Source organism: Salmo salar, chromosome ssa09, assembly GCF_905237065.1.
Source record: "Salmo salar chromosome ssa09, Ssal_v3.1, whole genome shotgun sequence".
Classification (NCBI taxonomy): Eukaryota; Metazoa; Chordata; class Actinopteri; order Salmoniformes; family Salmonidae; genus Salmo; species Salmo salar.
In genome coordinates, this window is record NC_059450.1 from 53,308,392 (window position 1) to 53,331,586 (window position 23,195).

General features: G+C 45.9%; 1 protein-coding gene across 2 annotated transcripts in view; it reads right to left on the reverse strand.

Annotated features, from left to right (window-relative positions):
- The window catches only part of eif2ak3 (eukaryotic translation initiation factor 2-alpha kinase 3), a 54,046-nt gene that overhangs the window by 20,459 nt on the left and 10,392 nt on the right, over window positions 1-23,195 (reverse strand). Inside the window, exons 2-4 of one of the 2 annotated variants that reach the window (XM_045723806.1) lie at window positions 16,664-16,793; window positions 4,770-4,964; window positions 1,318-1,448 (exon numbers count right to left, since the gene is read on the reverse strand). In XM_045723806.1, the coding sequence (XP_045579762.1) occupies window positions 1,318-1,448; window positions 4,770-4,964; window positions 16,664-16,793 (456 nt within the window). The remainder of the gene's footprint in view (window positions 1-1,317; window positions 1,449-4,769; window positions 4,965-16,663; window positions 16,794-23,195) is intronic. The other variant, XM_045723807.1, reaches the window with a different exon arrangement.

The window sequence follows — 23,195 nt, forward strand, 5'->3', positions numbered from 1 at the left end:
TAGAGAGAGAACCAGAATGTTACAGTTCCACCTAGAGAGAGTTAGAACCAGAATACTAGAATTCCACCTAGAGAGAGAGAACCAGAATATTAGAGTTCCACCTAGAGAGAGAGAACCAGAATGTTACAGTTCCACCTAGAGAGAGAGAGAGAACCAGAATGTTACAGTACCACCTAGAGAGAGAGAGAACCAGAATGTTACAGTTCCACCTAGAGAGAGAGAGAGAGAACCAGAATGTTACAGTTCCACCTAGAGAGAGAGAGAGAGAGAACCAGAATGTTACAGTTCCACCTAGAGAGAGAACCAGAATGTTACAGTTCTACCTAGAGAGAGAACCAGAATGTTACAGTTCCACCTAGAGAGAGAACCAGAATGTTACAGTTCCACCTAGAGAGAGAACCAGAATGTTACAGTTCCACCTAGAGAAAGAGAGAGAACCAGAATATTAGAGTTCCACCTAGAGAGAGAGAGAACCAGAATGTTACAGTTCCACCTAGAGAGAGAACCAGAATGTTACAGTTCCACCTAGAGAGAGAGAGAGAGAAACCAGAATGTTACAGTTCCACCTAGAGAGAGAGAGAGAGAGAGAGAACCAGAATGTTACAGTTCCACCTAGAGAGAGAACCAGAATGTTACAGTTCCACCTAGAGAGAGAGAGAACCAGAATGTTACAGTTCCACCTAGAGAGAGAACCAGAATGTTACAGTTCCACCTAGAGAGAGTTAGAACCAGAATACTAGAATTCCACCTAGAGAGAGAGAACCAGAATATTAGAGTTCCACCTAGAGAGAGAGAACCAGAATGTTACAGTTCCACCTAGAGAGAGAGAGAGAACCAGAATGTTACAGTTCCACCTAGAGAGAGAGAGAGAGAACCAGAATGTTACAGTTCCACCTAGAGAGAGAGAGAGAGAACCAGAATGTTACAGTTCCACCTAGAGAGAGAGAGAGAGAGAACCAGAATGTTACAGTTCCACCTAGAGAGAGAACCAGAATGTTACAGTTCTACCTAGAGAGAGAGAACCAGAATGTTACAGTTCCACCTAGAGAGAGAACCAGAATGTTACAGTTCCACCTAGAGAGAGAGAAAACCAGAATGTTATTACAGTTCCACCTAGAGAGAGAGAGAGCGAGAACCAGAATGTTACAGTTCCACCTAGAGAGAGAACATTAGAACACTGTTAGCTAGAACACCGCCAACTACATAACTAACTACTACTACTGATATAAGGTCAACATAGGACAGGACATACTGGGGTTGTGTTATAAAGATGGTAGGATAGTCAGGTGGATGGGATTTGTGATAGTTAAGACTCACTTCTCCAAGCCGGAGCGTGGTCGGACGGCCCTGACAGTCTTCTGGGTTCTCTGCAGCAGCAACACATCCTCAGGCTCCGTTTCCTCCTCCCCCCAGCGGCTACAGCCAACCGCTGAGCAGATATACCTCAGCTAAGACAGAGGAGAGGGGACAGGAGGGAAGGAAGGGAGGGAGAGAAAGAGAGAGAAGGACAAGAGGAGAGGGGACAGGAGAGAAGGGAGGGAGAGAGAGAAGGACAAGAGGAGAGGAGACAGGAGAGAAGGGAGGGAGAGAGAGAAAGAGAAGGACAAGAGGAGAGGGTGCAGGAGAGAGAGCGAGACAAGAGGAGAGGGGACAGGAGAGAGAGTGAGACAAGAGGAGAGGGGACAGGAGAGAGAGCGAGACAAGAGGAGAGGGGACAGGAGAGAGAAGGACAAAGATATCCTGTTTAAAGTGAAATGCTCAAATCAGCCTACAACATTGTTTTACATGCCAATGTTAGGTATCCTTGTTGAACGCGATGTTGTGAAAATGCTTTTAGAACATAATATTTGACGTTTTTCAAGCTGAGAGAGATGTGGCCGTGGGGCCTAGCACAAGCTGAGAGAGGTGTGGGAGGGAGAGAGGTGTGGGAGGGAGAGAGATGTGGGAGGGAGAGAGATGTGGGAGGGAGAGAGATGTGGGAGGGAGAGAGATGTGGCCGCGGCCATATTGAAATAACGTCATGGGAATGGTAGAGCGTCCACGCCTACGTATGGCTTTTGGATCAGGCATTGAGCTCATTCAGCTGTAGGCTACTGGTCCACAACATTAGTAAGCTAGCTAAATGACTGATGGAGATAGCATCGAATAAGACTGTATAGTAGTCTAGTGGTTAGAGTGGAGGGACGGCAGGTAGCCTAGTGGTTAGAGTGTAGGGGGAGGCAGGTAGCATAGTGGTTAGAGTGGAGGGACGGCAGGTAGCCTAGCGGTTAGAGTGGAGGGACGGCAGGTAGCCTAGCGGTTAGAGTGGAGGGGCGGCAGGTAGCCTAGTGGTTAGAGTGGAGGGGCGGCAGGTAGCCTAGTGGTTAAAGCGTTGGGCCAGTCACCGAAAGGTTGCTGGATCGAATCCCCAAGCTGACAAGGTAAAAATCTGTCGGTCTGCCCCTGAACAAGGCAGTTAACCCACTGTTCCCCGGTAGGCCGTCATTGAAAATAATAATTTGTTCTTAACTGACTTGCCTAGAAGGTCAAATAATTTTTAAAATAATAATTGTCATTTTTGCAGGCAGATCGTGCACACTATGCATGGAACGGTATTCAATATGGTTTGCAGCGAGGGACTTCAGATGTGCCAAACCTAGTAGAGGCTAGCTAGCTAGCTGGGCTAGAAACGGCTGGCTAGAAAAAGGAGTATTCAAATCTAGCTAGCTAGCTGGGCTAGAAATGGCTGGCTAGAAAAAGGAGTATTCAAATCTATCTATCTATCTATCTATCTATCTAGCTAGCTAGCTGGGCTAGAAACGGCTGGCTAGAAAAAGGAGTATTAAAACCTAGCTAGCTAGCTAGAAAAAGGAGTATTAAAATCTATCTAGCTAGCTCGTGTCTGTTCTGAAAGAGTTAGCTACAGACATGTAGGGCTGTTAACAGTCATATTATATCAATCCCAACTAGTTGTGAGATGTACCAAATGACGCTACATAGCGAAACCCGTAATCCATAGTGAAATCCTGCATGGTAGCAAGCTGTTCCGCTAAAGTCACTAGCTAGCACAATATATCCATCAATGATAGTCGAGCTTGCCGTGGTTTTGGACTAGCTGGCTGTGATAGCCCACCTTGCACAGCTTCATTTTTGAGTCAATTTATCATTCATGCCATGTTACCTGGCTAGCCTCTTAACCTGGATACACAGCCTTTAAAAAGACACTTGCATTGTACACTGAACAAAAATAGAAACGCAACATGCAACAATTTCAACAACTTTACTGAGTTACACTTCATATAAAGGAAATCAGTTAATTGAAATAAATAAATTAGGCCCAAATATATGGATTTCACATGACTGAGCCAGGCCCAGCCAATCAGAATGAGTTTTTCCCCACAAAAGGGCTTTATTACAGATAGAAATACTCCTCAACACAAGCCCACAACACGATTCCGCAGGTGAAGAAGCAGAATGTGGAGGTCCTGGGCTGGAATGGTTGGACGTTCTGCCAAAGTCTCTAAGACAACGTTGGAGGCGGCTTATGTTAGAGAAATGAACATTAAATGATCTGGCAACAGCTCTGGTGGACATTCCTGCAGTCAGCATGCCAATTGCACGCTCCCTCAAAACTTGAGACATCTGTAGCCTTGTGTTGTGTGACAAAACGGCACATTATAAAGTGGCCTTTTATTGTCCCCAGCACAAGGTGCATCTGTGTAATGATCATGCTGTTTAAATCAGCTTCTTGATATGCCACACCTGTCAGGTGGATAGATTATTTTGGCAAAATAGAAATGCTCACAAACAGGGATGAAATACAAATCTGTGCCCAGATTTCTGGAGAAATAAGATTTTTTGTGCGTATGGAACATTTCTGGGATCTTTTATTTCAGCTCATGAAACGTGTGACCAACACTATGATTTTGTTCAGTGTAGTTTGGGCTGCCTGTCAGACGAACCATTCAAGTGATGTCATTGAAGACACGTTATCAAGATGGCGGCACACAGTAGTCAGATGAAGCAATTTTCAAACGTTTTAACAAGAGTTTTTCAGAAGATTTAAGGGTAGGACACCTAGAGTTTAATATTTTAATAGCGTAATAAACAAACATATTTTAATGGATTTTTTTTAAGGTAGAAATATCCGTCTTAATCCACTGCATCCGTAAATGGTCGGCCTTCAGCATCTACGGTGGAAGGTGGCCGAGCTACAAGCGGTGTTTGTCAGACCAGGAAACATACAGAAAATCAGTCTCACGAAAACGTCTGTAGCGTCCGAACGGTTTGACCACTATGGAAAGATGTGGTCATGGTACCGCCAACCTGCCAACTTCCAGGTCCTAACCTCTCACCTTGCCGCTGTAGACTCCCAGACCGTAAGTGGTCAGGGTCTTTCCCCCCACCAGGACCTAACCTCTAACCTCTCACCTTGCCGCTGTAGACTCCTAGACCGTAAGTGGTCAGGGTCTTCCCCCCCACCAGGACCTAACCTCTCACCTCTCACCTTGCCGCTATAGGCTGCTAGACCGTAGCTCGTGAGACTCTTGCCCCCCACCAGGACCTGACCTCTCACCTTGCCGCTGTAGGCTCCCAGACCGTAGCTCGTGAGACTCTTGCCCCCCACCAGGACCTAACCTCTCACCTGTCACCTTGCCGCTATAGGCTGCTAGACCGTAGCTCGTGAGACTCTTGCCCCCCACCAGGACCTGACCTCTCACCTTGCCGCTGTAGGCTCCCAGACCGTAGCTCGTGAGACTCTTGCCCCCCACCAGGACCTGACCTCTCACCTTGCCGCTGTAGGCTCCCAGACCGTAGCTCGTGAGACTCTTGCCCCCCACCAGGACCGTGTCGTCCCCAATGCGAAAGGACGACTCCAGGAGAGACTCGACACTGAAGGGAACAGCTTCCATGCTCTCCCTGTCTCTATTCCACTGGAACAGCGCTCCGTCCAACGACGGGATGAACATCTTATTACCAAACACCTGGAGACAGGAAATATATCATTTATTCATTCATTCATCACCTGGAGACGGAAATATATCTTTTATTCATTCATTCAACACCTGGAGACAGAAAATATATCATTTATTCATTCAACACCTGGAGAAACAGGGACACCAGTTAATAACAAACACAAGCACCTGGGGGGGAGACAGAGAGATCATCAGCACCTGGGGGAGAGACAGAGAGATCATCAGCACTTGGGGGAGAGACAGAGAGATCATCAGCACTTGGGGGGAGACAGAGAGATCATCAGCACCCGGGGGAGAGACAGAGAGATCATCAGCACCCGGGGAGAGACAGAGAGATCATCAGCACCCGGGGGAGAGACAGAGAGATCATCAGCACCCGGGGGAGAGACAGAGAGATCATCAGCACCCGGGGGAGAGACAGAGAGATCATCAGCACCCGGGGGAGAGACAGAGAGATCATCAGCACTTGGGGGGAGACAGAGAGATCATCAGCACTTGGGGGGGAGACAGAGAGATCATCAGCACCTGGGGGAGAGACAGAGAGATCATCAGCACCTGGGGGAGAGACAGAGAGATCATCAGCACCTGGGGGAGAGAGAGAGATCATCAGCACCTGGGGGAGAGACAGAGAGATCATCAGCACCTGGGGGAGAGACAGAGAGATCATCAGCACCTGGGGAGAGACAGAGAGATCATCAGCACCTGGGGAGAGACAGAGAGATCATCAGCACCTGGGGGGGAGACAGAGAGATCATCAGCACCTGGGGGAGAGACAGAGAGATCATCAGCACCTGGGGGAGAGACAGAGAGATCATCAGCACCTGGGGGAGAGACAGAGAGATCATCAGCACTTGGGGGGGGGAGACAGAGAGATCATCAGCACCTGGGGGAGAGACAGAGAGATCATCAGCACTTGGGGGGAGAGACAGAGAGATCATCAGCACTTGTGGGGGAGAGACAGAGAGATCATCAGCACTTGTGGGGGAGAGACAGAGAGATCATCAGCACTTGGGGGGAGAGACAGAGAGATCATCAGCACCTGGGGGAGAGACAGAGAGATCATCAGCACCTGGGGGAGAGACAGAGAGATCATCAGCACCTGGGGGAGAAACAGAGAGAGCATCAGTACCTGGGGGGGAGACAGAGAGATCATCAGCACCTGGGGGGGGGACAGAGAGATCATCAGCACCTGGGGGGAGAGACAGAGAGATCATCAGCACTTGGGGGGAGAGAGAGAGATCATCAGCACCTGGGGGGGAGAGACAGAGAGATCATCAGCACTTGGGGGGGAGAGACAGAGAGATCATCAGCACCTGGGGGGAGACAGAGAGATCATCAGCACCTGGGGGGGAGAGACAGAGAGATCATCAGCACCTAGGGGGAGAGACAGAGAGATCATCAGCACCTAGGGGGGAGAGACAGAGAGATCATCAGCACCTGGGGGGAGAGACAGAGAGATCATCAGCACCTGGGGGGGAGAGACAGAGAGATCATCAGCACCTGGGGGGAGAGACAGAGAGATCATCAGCACCTGGGGGGGGAGAGAGAGAGATCATCAGCACCTGGGGGGAGAGACAGAGAGATCATCAGCACCTGGGGGGAGAGACAGAGAGATCATCAGCACCTGGGGGGGAGACAGAGAGATCATCAGCACCTGGGGGGGAGACAGAGAGAATATTTAAATGTATTACATATTTACAGATCAAAAACATCCATATATCAGAGTGAGTGTTACTATCTATCTTCCTGGGGACCTGAAATCCCCAAAATTCCCCCACAAGGACAGTAAAACAAGGAACATTGTCCCTCGTGAGGAAATGTCCCACATCCCCATGAGGGCAAAGGCTATTTTAAGCTTAGGGGTTAGTTTTAGGGTCACAGTTAGGTTTAGGGTAAGGGATTTTGTGGTTAGGTTTAGGGTTAGGCTTAGGTTAAGATTAGGAGTTAAGGTTAGGGTTAAAAGGTTAGAGAGAATAGGATATAGAATGGAAATACATTTTAGGTCCCCACAAGGTGCATAAACTCTGTGTTTGGGGGGGGGGGGATGACATCATCCCTGGGCTAAAGCATTACCTCATCCTAATCACACCCACCACCTCGCTCCCTCCCATGACTCACTCCACACCGGCATTCATCCCTCTTCCTCCCCCCACATCGCTCTCTTTTCAAATGACAGCTCATTTCTACAGACAATTCTCTCTCTCTCTCTCCTCAACATTCTAGTTGATCCCCTCCCAGTCTCTCTCTCCCCAACATTCTAGTTGATCCCCGTCTCTCTCTCTCTCTCTCTCTCTCTCTCTCTCTCTCTCTCTCTCTCTCTCTCTCTCTCTCTCTCTAACATTCTAGTTGATCCCCTCTCTCCCTCTCTCTCTCTCTCTCTCTCTCTCGCTCCTCAACATTCTAGTTGATCCCCTCCCCGTCTCTCTCTCTCTCCCCAACATTCTAGTTGATCCCCTCCCCGTCTCTCTCTCTCTCCTCAACATTCTAGTTGATCCCCTCCCCGTCTCTCTCTCTCTCTCCTCAACATTCTAGTTGATCCCCTCCCCGTCTCTCTCTCTCTCTCCTCAACATTCTAGTTGATCCCCTCCCCGTCTCTCTCTCTCCTCAACATTCTAGTTGATCCCCCGTCTCTCTCTCTCCTCAACATTCTAGTTGATCCCCCGTCTCTCTCTCTCCTCAACATTCTAGTTGATCCCCTCCCCGTCTCTCTCTCTCCTCAACATTCTAGTTGATCCCCCCCCCGTCTCTCTCTCTCTCCTCAACATTCTAGTTGATCCCCTCCCCGTCTCTCTCTCTCTCCTCAACATTCTAGTTGATCCCCTCCCCGTCTCTCTCTCTCTCCTCAACATTCTAGTTGATCCCCTCCCCGTCTCTCTCTCGCTCTCTCCTCAACATTCTAGTTGATCCCCTCCCCGTCTCTCTCTCGCTCTCTCCTCAACATTCTAGTTGATCCCCTCCCCGTCTCTCTCTCGCTCTCTCCTCAACATTCTAGTTGATCCCCCATCTCTCTCTCTCCTCAACATTCTAGTTGATCCCCCATCTCTCTCTCTCTCCTCAACATTCTAGTTGATCCCCCGTCTCTCTCTCTCCTCAACATTCTAGTTGATCCCCCGTCTCTCTCTCTCCTCAACATTCTAGTTGATCCCCCGTCTCTCTCTCTCCTCAACATTCTAGTTGATCCCCCGTCTCTCTCTCTCCTCAACATTCTAGTTGATCCCCCGTCTCTCTCTCCTCAACATTCTAGTTGATCCCCTCCCCGTCTCTCTCTCCTCAACATTCTAGTTGATCCCCTCCCCGTCTCTCTCTCTCTCCCCAACATTCTAGTTGATCCCCTCCCCGTCTCTCTCTCTCTCCCCAACATTCTAGTTGATCCCCTCCCCATCTCTCTCTCTCTCCCCAACATTCTAGTTGATCCCCTCCCCGTCTCTCTCTCTCTCCCCAACATTCTAGTTGATCCCCTCCCCGTCTCTCTCTCTCTCCCCAACATTCTAGTTGATCCCCTCCCCGTCTCTCTCTCTCCTCAACATTCTAGTTGATCCCCCGTCTCGCTCTCTCCTCAACATTCTAGTTGATCCCCTCCCCGTCTCTCTCTCTCCTCAACATTCTAGTTGATCCCCTCCCCGTCTCTCTCTCTCTCTCTCTCTCCCCAACATTCTAGTTGATCCCCTCCCCGTCTCTCTCACTCTCTCCTCAACATTCTAGTTGATCCCCTCCCCGTCTCTCTCTCTCCTCAACATTCTAGTTGATCCCCTCCCCGTCTCTCTCTCTCCTCAACATTCTAGTTGATCCCCTCCCCGTCTCTCTCTCTCTCCAACATTCTAGTTGATCCCCTCCCCGTCTCTCTCTCTCTCTCTCCAACATTCTAGTTGATCCCCTCCCCGTCTCTCTCTCTCTCCTCAACATTCTAGTTGATCCCCTCCCCCGTCTCTCTCTCTCCTCAACATTCTAGTTGATCCCCTCCCCGTCTCTCTCTCTCCTCAACATTCTAGTTGATCCCCTCCCCGTCTCTCTCTCTCCTCAACATTCTAGTTGATCCCCTCCCCGTCTCTCTCTCTCCCCCAACATTCTAGTTGATCCCCTCCCCGTCTCTCTCTCTCCCCAACATTCTAGTTGATCCCCTCCCCGTCTCTCTCTCTCCCCAAAATTCTAGTTGATCCCCTCCCCGTCTCTCTCTCTCCCCAAAATTCTAGTTGATCCCCTCCCCGTCTCTCTCCCCAACATTCTAGTTGATCCCCTCCCCAACATTCTAGTTGATCCCCTCCCCGTCTCTCTCTCTCTCCCCAACATTCTAGTTGATCCCCTCCCCGTCTCTCTCTCCCTCCCCAACATTCTAGTTGATCCCCTCCCCGTCTCTCTCTCTCTCCCCAACATTCTAGTTGATCCCCTCCCCGTCTCTCTCTCTCTCTCCTCAACATTCTAGTTGATCCCCTCCCCGTCTCTCTCTCTCTCTCCTCAACATTCTAGTTGATCCCCTCCCCGTCTCTCTCTCTCTCCTCAACATTCTAGTTGATCCCCTCCCCGTCTCTCTCTCTCTCCTCAACATTCTAGTTGATCCCCTCCCCGTCTCTCTCTCTCCTCAACATTCTAGTTGATCCCCTCCCCGTCTCTCTCTCTCCTCAACATTCTAGTTGATCCCCTCCCCGTCTCTCTCTCTCCTCAACATTCTAGTTGATCCCCTCCCCGTCTCTCTCTCTCCTCAACATTCTAGTTGATCCCCTCCCCGTCTCTCTCTCTCCTCAACATTCTAGTTGATCCCCCCCCGTCTCTCTCTCTCCTCAACATTCTAGTTGATCCCCCGTCTCTCTCTCTCCTCAACATTCTAGTTGATCCCCCCGTCTCTCTCTCTCCTCAACATTCTAGTTGATCCCCCGTCTCGCTCTCTCCTCAACATTCTAGTTGATCCCCTCCCCGTCTCTCTCTCTCCTCAACATTCTAGTTGATCCCCCGTCTCGCTCTCTCCTCAACATTCTAGTTGATCCCCTCCCCGTCTCTCTCTCTCCTCAACATTCTAGTTGATCCCCCGTCTCTCTCTCTCCTCAACATTCTAGTTGATCCCCCGTCTCTCTCTCTCCTCAACATTCTAGTTGATCCCCCGTCTCTCTCTCTCCTCAACATTCTAGTTGATCCCCCGTCTCCCTCTCTCCCTCTCTCCTCAACATTCTAGTTGATCTCCCCGTCTCTCTCCCTCCTCAACATTCTAGTTGATCTCCCCGTCTCTCTCCCTCCTCAACATTCTAGTTGATCTCCCCGTCTCTCTCCCTCCGCAACATTCTAGTTGATCCCCCGTCTCTCTCTCCTCAACATTCTGTGTGCTCCTATAGGTGACTGCTCCTCCCTGCACGGCCCTAACAACCAATGGTGCGGGGGCAACCCCCCTAATCACCAAGCAGACTGGTGCCTGAGGGACACCGTACTGTTGATGGACACCGTGCCGACCGCCTACAACACCGTACTGTTGAGGGACGCCGTACCGACCGCCTATCACACCGTACTGTTGAGGGACGCCGTGCCGACCGCCTATCACACCGTACTGTTGAGGGACGCCGTGCCGACCGCCTATCACACCGTACTGTTGAGGGACGCCGTGCCGACCGCCTATCACACCGTACTGTTGAGGGACGCCGTGCCGACCGCCTATCACACCGTACTGTTGAGGGACGCCGTGCCAACCGCCTATCACACCGTATTGTTGACGGACACCGTGCCGACCGCCTATCACACCGTACTGTTTAGGGACGGCGTGCCGACCGCCTATCACACCGTAGTGTTGAGGGACGCCGTGCCGATCGCCTATCACACCGTAGTGTTGAAGGATGCCGTGCCGACCGCCTATCACACCGTACTGTTGAGGGACGCCGTGCCGACCGCCTATCACACCGTACTGTTGAGGGACGCCGTACCGACCGCCTATCACACCGTACTGTTGAGGGACGCCGTACCGACCGCCTATCACACCGTACTGTTGAGGGACACCGTGCCGACCACCTATCACACCGTACTGTTGAGGGACGCCGTACTGTTGAGGGACACCGTGCCAACCACCTATCACACCGTACTGTTGAGGGACACCGTACTGTTGAGGGACACCGTGCCGACCACCTATCACACCGTACTGTTGAGGGACACCGTGCCGACCGCCTATCACACCGTACTGTTGAGGGACACCGTGCCGACCGCCTATCACACCGTACTGTTGAGGTACGCCGTGCCGACCGCCTATCACACCGTACTGTTGAGGGACGCCGTGCCGACCGCCTATCACACCGCGATGGATCCCTTGCAGTCGGCATCCCAGGGAGCTGGGGATTTGAACGGCTGAGAGGGTATGAGATGCTCTCGTGTCAACACACTAACGCTGCCAAATTCTCTACATCCCTCACCCATTTTTTTTTTTGGTACCTTTATTTTAGCAGACAGGTCCGTTAAGAACAAATTCTTATTTACAATGACTGCTTGACAAATCAGACAGACCGACATGCACAACCACACTCCTACCTCTGCAGCTAGTTTAAAGCTTGTGGACATTTAGGCTTCAGAATATAGAACATATGATATACAATGGTGTTCCTAGGGCGTCACACTGGGCCCCTCGTCACACTGGGCCCCTCGTCACACTGGGCCCCTCGTCACACAGTCCACTACTTAGAGACAGTCAAATTTTATTTTTAATTTTTTTAATTTTTTTTTAAACAGACAGCCTTACCCAGAGGGTGTGTTTTTAAACAGACAGCCTTACCCAGAGGGTGTGTTTTTAAACAGACAGCCTTACCCAGAGGGTGTGTTTTTAAACAGACAGCCCACTGGTCTAGCTGCAGGCTACTCTTCACTCTATTGCTTTTCAACTGTTTATGTGTAGGCGTAAGCCTGTGTGTGTGTGTGTCTCTGTGTGTGTGTGTGTGTGTGTGTGTGTGTGTGCCTATGCATGTCTGTGTGGCTGTGCGTGTGTGTCTGTACTGTGCGTGTGTGTTTGTGTCTCTGTGCTGTGCGTGTCTGTTCTTCTATCCCTGTGGGAACCTAACATCCCAGAAGTCCTCACAACAGATAGTATAACATGGGGGTGTGAATATCTGAACATGGAGGTGAACGGCACACGTACACATCTCTATTATCTCAAGGCTTATAAATCCACACATCTCTATTATCTCAAGGCTTCTAAATCCGTCTTTAAACCCGTCTCCTCCCCTTCATCTACACTGATTAAAGTGGATTTTACAAGTGAACATCAACAAGGGATCATATCTTTCACCTGGATACACCTGGTCAGTCTGTCCTAATGTTTTGTTACCTCTGGTTTGCTGGGGCTGGATGAGATCAGACATCCTGACCCGATGTCTTGGTGTAGGTCCCACTGTTTACATGTTATAGGTTATATTATATATATGTTATGTACAGAGCCTTCAGAAAGTATTCATACCCCTTGACTTATTATTTTGTTGTGTTACAGCCTGAATTCAAAATGGATTAAATGTGACATTTTTTTCCCCTCACCCATCTACACACAATAGCCAATATTGACTGAGTGTTTTTTTTTAAATGTATTGAAAAGGAAATACAGAAATATCTAATTTACATACATATTCACACTCCTGAGTCAATACTTTGTAGACGCACCTTTGGCAGCGATTACAGTCTCTTTTGGGTAAATCTTCAAAAGCTTTCCACACCTGGATTGTGCAACATTTGCCCAAAATTATTTTCAAAATTCTTCAAGCTCAGTCAAATTGGTTGTTGATCATTGCCAGACAACCATTTCCAGTTCGTTGCTATAGATTTCTAAGTAGATTTATATCAAAACTGTAAATCGGCCACTCAGGAACATTCACTGTCTTCTTGTTTAGCAACTCCAGTGTAGATTTGGCCTTGTGTTTTAGGTTATTGTCCTGCTTAAAGGTGAATTCATCTCCCAGTGTCTGGTGGAAAGCAGATTGAAACAGGTTTTCCTCTAGGATTTTGCCTGTGCTTAGCTCTATTCTGTTTCTTTTTATCCTAAAAAAACTCCCCAGTCCTTAACAATGACAAGCATACCCATAACATGATGCAGCCACCACTATGCTTGAAAATATGGAGAGTCGTACTCGGTAATGTGTTGTATTGGATTTGCCCCAAACATAATGCTTTGTATTCAGGACAAAAAGTTAATTTCTTTGAAACATTTTGTGCAGTAATACTTTAGTGTCTTGTTGCAAACAGGATGCATGTTTGGGAATATTTTTATTCTGTACAGGCTTCCTTTTTTTCACTCTGTCAATTAGGTTAAATGTTATGTCACAGGTCATAGGTTATACAACATAACATATAGCCTATGTCATAGGTTATATGTTATAAGTTATGTCATGTCACAGGGTATAGGTTATACGTTATGTCACAGGGTATAGGTCATGTCACAGGTCATAGGTCATGTCAAAGGTTGCATGTCATAGGTCAGGCCACAGGTCATGCCACAGGTCATGTCACAGGTCATAGGTTATATCACAGGTTATAAGTCATAGGTTATGTCACAGGTTATAAGTCATAGGTTATGTCACAGGTTATATATTGTCACAGGTTATAGGTCATGTCACAGGTTATATATTGTCACAGGTTATAGGTTAAATGTTATAGGTCATATGTTATGTCACAGGCTATATGTGATATAGGTTAAATGTTATATTTTATGTCATAGGTTATATGTTATAAGTTACAGGTTATATGTTATGTCATAGGTTATAGGCCATGGTCATGTCACAGGTCATAGGTCATGTCACAGGTTATATGTCATGTCGCAGGTGTCATGACATTGGCCTGTGGGTAAGGTTTATGACCCCCCCATAAATACCTTTCTCCCTTCCCCTCTCTTTTTGACCCTACTGAAGGACTTGAATAGCCTGTGTTAAATATAGAGAGTCTGGGAACATCAAACAAATGGGGAAAGGAACCATATTTTGGTAATAAAACCAGTTGGAAATATGCTTGGGAACGTAATGAGTATGGATGTCAGTTCGGTTGTCATCTGAGACATTATGACTGATGACAGGACGACATAAACTGTACCTGAGAAAGTATACACCCTCTAGTTATCAGAGTAACATGGAATTGTTATGCAATTGAAATGTTTGATATTGAAAATGTTTGTTAGGAGATTAAATGTAATTTTAGCTTCCAAATGAGAGAATTGGGTTTTCATAAGGAAAGTGCCCTGCTTGATCAGTGGCCCACCCCTGTGAAGAGACAGGGGTTATAAACGATGAAACACATCCTTCCCCCTCTCCACTATATAAGCCTTTGACGAAAAGATAACCACATGTTCCAGTACGTGAGGTCTGCAGCCTCTACGTTAGAAGGACACATGTCAAGTACAGAACTAAGCCAACCTCGGCGTGAGCTTTGGTGGCGAATGGTATGAACTTTGAGCTTATTCACTACAGAAGTGATACTTCCTAGCCGTTGAGTTAGCAGCGGCCGCTGTAGACGTGGGCTAGGAAAGGACGGACGACGGATCCAGTCTAACAACCAGACGAAGATACCACCACGTATCCAATGGACCACCATTGACATTCTTCCGAGGACAGGAAGATCTGTTGGCCAACCCGGCCAGCATCTACGACCAATCTACCGAAGCGCAGCTCAGAGTAAATATTTATTGCATTTTTCTTTTCCAAATGGGCGGTAATTTAGAATGCATAAGATAATGTATTTACGATAGCATAGCTGCTGTTTCTTTGTTCCTAAATCTTCCTGCTCTTTCATTCAAGCCCAACCCCCTTTCCTTTGTGTAACCAGCCATCATGTATGACATCATTTGTATTCGGTGTATTTGTAATTCTGTGTGATTAGTTTAGGTATTTTGTAAATAAATAATTAAACCCAATTTTGTATTGCTGATTCAACTTGTAGGACAGCGGAGTCAATCACCGCCTTCCGGAGACACCTGAAACTCCACCTCTTTAAGGAATACCTAGGATAGGATAAAGTAATCCTTCTAACCCCCCCCTTAAAAGATTTCGATGGTTGTTCCACTGGATATCATAAGGTGAATGCACCAATTTGTAAGTCGCTCTGGATAAGGGCGTCTGCTAAATGACTTAAATGTAAATGTAAATAGACGGCTACAAATAATACAGATGAGAACTCTCTTGGTAGATAGTGTGGTCTACAGCGTATCATAAGGTACTCTACCTGAGGTGAGCAATACCTCAAGACTTCTTTAATATTAGACATCGCGCACCAGGTGTTATTGACAAAAAGACACACACCCCCACCCCTCGTCTTACCAGAGATAGCGTCTCTGTTCTGCCGGTGCATGGAAAATCCTACTTGCCCTATATTGTCCGTATCTTTGTTCAGCCACGTCTAGGTGAAACATAAGATGTTACATTTTTTTTTAAATGTCCACGTTGGTAGGATAATCTTAAAATCGTAGGTCGTCCATTTTATTGTCCAATGATTGCACGTTAGTGAGAAGAATGGAAGGTAGTGGGAGTTTACTCGCTCGCCTCCGGATTTTCAGAGTGATGCCCGATCTGTGGCCTCTTTTCCTGCGTCTTTTCTTCACGCAAAAGGCGTGGATCTGGGCCTGTTCCAGTGAAAGCAGGATATCCTTCTCGTCGGACTCGTTATATGAAAAGGTTTCTTCCAGTCCGCGGTGAGTAATCACTTTTCTGATGTCCATAAGTTATTTTCGGTCATAAGAGACGGTAGCAGCAACATTATGTATAAAATAAGTTACACAAAACGCAAAAAATAACAAAATAGCACAATTGGTTGGTAGAATGTAAAACTTCAGCCATGTTCTTTGGCGCCATCTTTTCATAGGCTATAGGTCATATGTTATGTCACAGGTTATATGTTATATGTCATAGGTTATATGTTACGTCATAGGGTATAGGTCATATGTTATGTCACAGGTTATATGTCACAGGTTATATGTCATAGGTTACATGTTATGTCATAGGGTATAGGTCATATGTTATGTCACAGGTTATGTCACAGGTTAAAGGTGATATGTTATGTTATAGGTTATATGTTACGTCACAGGTGATATGTTATGTCCCAGGTTATAGGTTGTGTTATGTAACAGGTTATGTCATAAATTCTATGTTATGTCATAGGTTATATCATTTACATTTTAGTCATTTGTAATTAGGTTATATGTTATGTCACAGGTTATATGTTATGTCACATGTTATACGTTATGTCATAGGTTATACTGTATATGTTATGTCACAGATTATAGGTTATATGTTGTCACAGGTTATGTCACAGGTTATAGGTCATAGGTTAAGTCACAGGTGATATGTTATGTCAAAAAGTTACATGTTATGTCATAGGTTATATGTAATGTCATAGGTTATATGTTATGTCATAGGTTCAAATCAAATTTTATTGGTCACATGCAATAACATCTGCTAACCATGTGTAAGCGAATTGCTTATTATAGGTTGTGTCATAGGTTGTGTTATAGGTTGTGTCATAGGTTATATGTCATAGGCTATATGTCAAAAGCTATATGGTATGTCATAGGTTATATGTTATGTCATAGGTTACAGGTTATATGTTATGTCATAGGTTATATGTTATGTCATAGGTCACAGGTTATATGTTATGTCATAGGCTATATGTTATGTCATAGGTTAGGTCATAGGCTATAGGTTAGGTCATAGGCTATAGGTTAGGTCATAGGCTATAGGTTAGGTCATAGGTCATAGGTTATGTCATAGGTTATAGGTTACCTCTGGTTTGCTGAGGCTGGATGAGACCAGACATCCTGACCCTACGTCCAGGTCCCACTGTTTGCGTCCCTGGTTGTAGGGGTCTAGAGCTGAGATACGACCGTCCAGAGTACTGATGATCACCAGAGGGCTGGGGAAAAAGGGAAGACCCTGGGGTTAATACCTACACAGCATCAGTGGATTTATCCACCTATTAGTCAGATCAGGGGATTTATCCACCTATTAGTCAGATCAGGGGATTTATCCACCCATTAGTCAGATCAGGGGATTTATCCACCCATTAGTCAGATCAGGGGATTTATCCACCTATTAGTCAGATCAGGGGATTTATCCACCTATTAGTCAGATCTGGCGATTTATCCACCTATTAGTCAGATCTGGCGATTTATCCACCTATTAGTCAGATCAGGGGATGGCTGTTTAATAACACACCCTCTGTTTAAAAACACACCCTCTGACTAGGATGATCAACAACTAGCATGGGTTGCTAATATGACCAGGATTATCATCAACTAGCATGGGATGCTAATATGACTAGGATTATCATCAACTAGCATGGGTTGCTAATATGACTAGGATGATCAACAACTAGCATGGGTTGCTAATATGACCAGGATTATCATCAACTAGCATGGGATGCTAATATGACTAGGATTATCATCAACTAGCATGGGTTGCTAATATGACTAGGATTATCATCAACTAGCATGGGTTGCTAATATGACTAGGATTATCAACAACTAGCATGGGTTGCTAATATGACTAGGATTATCATCAACTAGCATGGGTTGCTAATATGACTAGGATTATCAACAACTATCATGGGTTGCTAATATGACCAGGATTATCATCAACTAGCATGGGATGCTAATATGAGCAGGATTATCATCAACTAGCATGGGTTGCTAACATGACTAGGAATATCAACAACTAGCATGGGTTGCTAACATGACTAGGATTATCAACACCTAGCATGGGTTGCTAATATGACTAGGATTATCATCACCTAGCATGGGTTGCTAATATGACTAGGATTATCATCACCTAGCATGGGTTGCTAATATGACTAGGATTATCAACAACTAGCATGGGTTGCTAATATGACTAGGATTATCAACAACTAGCATTGGTTGCTAATATGACTAGGATTATCAACAACTAGCATGGGTTGCTAATATGACTAGGATTATCAACACCTAGCATGGGTTGCTAATATGACTAGGATTATCAACACCTAGCATGGGTTGCTAATATGACTAGGATTATCAACACCTAGCATGGGTTGCTAATATGACTAGGATTATCATCACCTGGCATGGGGGCTAATATGACTACGATTATCAACAACTAGCATGGGGGCTAATATGACTACGATTATCATCACCTAGCATGGGTTGCTAATATGACTACGATTATCATCACCTAGCATGGGGGCTAATATGACTAGGATTATCAACAACTAGCATGGGGGCTAATATGACTAGGATTATCAACAACTAGCATGGGTTGCTAATATGACTAGGATTATCAACAACTAGCATGGGTTGCTAATATGACTAGGATTATCAACAACTAGCATGGGTTGCTAATATGACTAGGATTATCAACAACTAGCATGGGTTTCTAATATGACTAGGATTATCAACACCTAGCATGGGTTGCTAATATGACTAGGATTATCAACACCTAGCATGGGTTGCTAATATGACTAGGATTATCAACACCTAGCATGGGTTGCTAATATGACTATGATTATCATCAACTAGCATGGGGGGCTAATATGACTACGATTATCATCACCTAGCATGGGGGGCTAATATGACTAGGATTATCAACAACTAGCATGGGGGCTAATATGACTAGGATTATCAACAACTAGCATGGGTTGCTAATATGACTAGGATTATCAACAACTAGCATGGGTTGCTAATATGACTAGGATTATCAACACCTAGCATGGGTTGCTAATATGACTAGGATTATCATCAACTAGCATGGGTTGCTAATATGACTAGGATTATCATCAACTAGCATGGGTAGCTAATATGACTAGGATTATCATCAACTAGCATGGGTTTCTAATATGACTAGGATTATCATCAACTAGCATGGGTTGCTAATATGACTAGGATTATCATCAACTAGCATGGGTTGCTAATATGACTAGGATTATCATCAACTAGCATGGGGGGCTAATATGACTAGGATTATCATCAACTAACATGGGTTGCTAATATGACTAGGATTGTGCCATTGGCTGCCGGACAATGAAAGTAAGTTGATTTGAAATCCAATAGAAAATGAGAAAAATATATTTCAATGGCATATGGAAGTCTTTATAAAATAACTGCCACCACGTTTCTATGGTCAGATTTTGGCTTTGCTTCTTTGAAGCAAGTTAAGACATGCCTCATAATATGAAGTAAAATGTTAAGGTTTCAACCAATTAAGCATACGTTTTCAAAATGCATACTGCCTCCAGCTCATTGCAAAGTGGTGCTTGACGTGTTGATAGCCTGCCTACCGTTGCTTCAATAACCAGTAGAGAAATAAAAATATTAGCTATTTTTAAATCGCTGCCATCAAAACTGTTTTAAATACGAGATTGCATTTAGAATTGTTGCGCAATGATTGGAGGAGCCGTAGCAGCAGGAGGAAGAGACGTAGCAGCAGCAGCAGCAGGAGGCGTAGCAGCAGGAGGCTTAGCAGCAGGAGGCGTAGCAGCAGGAGGCGTAGCAGCAGGAGGAGCCGTAGCAGCAGGAGGCGTAGCAGCAGGAGGAGCCGTAGCAGCAGGAGGAGCGCTCAGCAGTCTGACAGTTTGACCACCAGGCTGTATATCCTGTGACGTGTGATCAATAAGAATCATAATGACTAAGGAAACTACACGCGCCAATTTAATTCCACTAAATTATGCAAATGACCAACAGACCAATAAGCATGACCGGTCAAATGTATTTCCATCCACTGGTATGTTATTAATTAATAGCCTAAAAAGATTTATTTCATAATGGGATTTTTTTTCTTCTCCCGGCCAGTACCCGTTTTATATATATATTTTATACAAAAGCCTGCTCTACAGACAGCTAGGAGAGGAAACATTTAACTGAAGTAGGAAACAGCCATATCCACTCAGCACACTGTTTACATTGTCAACAGCATACAGTGTTTCCCTATAACTTGTACATCGGACCAGTGTGGTGCTGATAAGACAACTTTATTATCCACAAAGCTGACACAGGACTGCTTTACATAATTAGGCTAACACATGTTTTCTTTTTAAATCAACTCTCACAATCTGTTTTCATTTATACCACCACGCTGTCTACAGCAACAGCCAATCGTAACGCTCCAGCACCAAACAAGCTTGCTTTCACGTGCACACGATTGGCTGCACATCTCTGCCAAAAAATATTAGGATGATTGGTTGTTGCTAAGCAGTAGGCATTCTGAGACACAGGAAGCTGGACGGGGGTGACTGTGAAGGCCACGCCCCCCTTAGACACTGAATATAGAACAGAGGAGAAGAACGTGTCCCAAATGGAACCCTAATCCCTATACAGTGACCTACTGTTGATATTTACATGGAAGTCATTTAGCAGACGCTCCTGTACAGGAGAAATCAGGGTAAAGAGTCTTGCTCAAAAGGCACATCAATAGGTTTTATATCCTAGTCGGCTCTGGGATTTGAACCAGCGACCTTGCATTACTTTTTTTATTTCGGATTTATTTTATTTAACTAGGCAAGTCAGTTAAGAACAAATTCTTATTTACAATGACGGCCTACCCCAGTCAAACCCTAACCCAATTGTGCGCCGCCACTACGGGACTTCCATTCACGGCCGGTTGTGATACAGCCTGGAATCAAACCAGGGTCTGTAGTGACGCATCTAGCACTAATATGCATTGCCTTAGACCGCTGCGCCACTACTGGCCCAACGCTCTTAACAGCTAGCCTACCTACTGCCACTTTGATTAGGGCCCGCGGGGGGGCCACAACGTCAGGGTAACTAATAATAATGGGTCCTAGAGCAACAACGTCAGGGTAACTAATAATAATGGGTCCTAGAGCAACAACGTCAGGTCCTAGAGCCACAACGTCAGGACAACTAATAATAATGGGTCCTAGAGCAACAACGTCAGGGTAACTAATAATAATGGGTCCAAGAGCCACAACGTCAGGGTAACTAATAATAATGGGTCCTAGAGCCACAACGTCAGGATAACTAATAATAATTGGTCCTAGAGCAACAACGTCAGGGTAACTAATAATAATGGGTCCTAGAGCCACAACGTCAGGGTAACTAATAATAATTGGTCCTAGAGCAACAACGTCAGGGTAACTAATAATAAATGGGTCCTAGAGCCACAACGTCAGGGTAACTAATAATAATGGGTCCTAGAGCCACAACGTCAGGATAACTAATAATAATGGGTCATAGAGCCACAACGTCAGGGTAACTAATAATAATGGGTCCTAGAGCCACAACGTCAGGATAACTAATAATAATGGGTCCTAGAGTCACAACATCAGGATAACTAATAATAATGGGTCCTAGAGTCACAACATCAGGATAACTAATAATAATGGGTCCTAGAGCCACAACGTCAGGGTAACTAATAATAATGGGTCTAAGAGTCACAACGTCAGGGTAACTAATAATAATGGGTCCTAGAGCCACAACGTCAGGTCCTAGAGCCAGAACGTCAGGATAACTAATAATAATGGTCCTAGAGCCACAACGTCAGGGTAACTAATAATAATGGGTCCTAGAGCCACAACGTCAGGATAACTAATAATAATGGGTCCTAGAGCCACAACGTCAGGTCCTAGAGCCACAACGTCAGGATAACTAATAATAATGGGTCCTAGAGTCACAACGTCAGGATAACTAATAATAATGGGTCCTAGAGCCACAACGTCAGGGTAACTAATAATAATGGGTCCTAGAGCCACAACGTCAGGATAACTAATAATAATGGGTCCTAGAGCCACAACATCAGGTCCTAGAGCCACAACGTCAGGTCCTAGAGCCACAACGTCAGGGTAACTAATAATAATGGGTCCCAGAGCCACAACGTCAGGGTAACTAATAATAATGGGTCCTAGAGCCACAACGTCAGGGTAACTAATAATAATGGGTCCTAGAGCCACAACGTCAGGGTAAGTAATAATAATGGGTCCTAGAGCCACAACGTCAGGGTAACTAATAATAATGGGTCCTAGAGCCACAACGTCAGGGTAACTAATAATAATGGGTCCTAGAGCCACAACGTCAGGGTAACTAATAATAATAATGGGTCCTAGAGCCACAACGTCAGGGTAACTAATAATAATAATGGGTCCTAGAGCCACAACGTCAGGATAACTAATAATAATGGGTCCTAGAGCCACAACGTCAGGTCCTAGAGCCACAACGTCAGGGTAACTAATAATAATGGGTCCTAGAGCCACAATGTCAGGTCCTAGAGCAACAACGTCAGGACAACTAATAATAATGGGTCCTAGAGCCACAACGTCAGGATAACTAATAATAATGGGTCCTAGAGCCACAACGTCAGGGTAACTAATAATAATGGGTCCTAGAGCCACAACGTCAGGATAACTAATAATAATGGGTCCTAGAGCCACAACGTCAGGGTAACTATGGTCACTCCATACAGTATTGAATGAGAAATGTGCCACGCTGTACTATTTTCCAAGTTTCACAATAGTGCTGTCTGAGCCAACACAGAGCGCCAATTAGCCACGCTCCTCTCCACAGAAACACAGAACAGAGGTCCTCAGAGAGACGTCAAGTCAAGTGTCCACACAGACAGACCAGAGCTGGTAAACAGAGACACACACAGAGAGAGCAGTTCACAAGAGTTAGGGCTCGCTGTTTAACAGAGACACACACAGAGAGAGCAGTTCACGAGAGTTAGGGCTCGCTGTTTAACAGAGACACACAGAGAGCAGTTCACGAGAGATAGGGCTCGCTGTTTAACAGAGACACACACAGAGAGAGCAGTTCATGAGAGTTAGGGCTCGCTGTTTAACAGAGACACACACAGAGAGAGCAGTTCACGAGAGTTAGGGCTGAACAGTCTTCAGCTCCATTGAAGAATAGTACCCAGGATGTTTACACCGGCACAGTCTCCAAGGAGCCCCTATCATTCATCTAGACCAATCACAGCAGCCTGCCTCCAGCCACAACCAATCACACCACAACTCCGCTCCTCACTTAGCCAATCAAGGAGCACCTCTTCAGGTTCTGAGCCAATGAGAGAGAGTGTCTGGTTGTAACCATGCAACAGCAAGCAGCCCTGGTTACATGCTGGTGTGTTGCTGTTCTGCTCCATTCCCTCCTCTGCCCTCCCCGACCAGGCAGCAGAAGAGGAGAGCCGCGCCCTGCACAATGAAAATATAGCAACATGGGGAGCACCTGGAGAAAGTTATGGCTGCAGAGAGACAGAGAGACAGAGAGAGAATGCAGAAAATAATAGCTCCACTAAAACTACACTGAACAACAATATAAAACAACATATAAAGTGT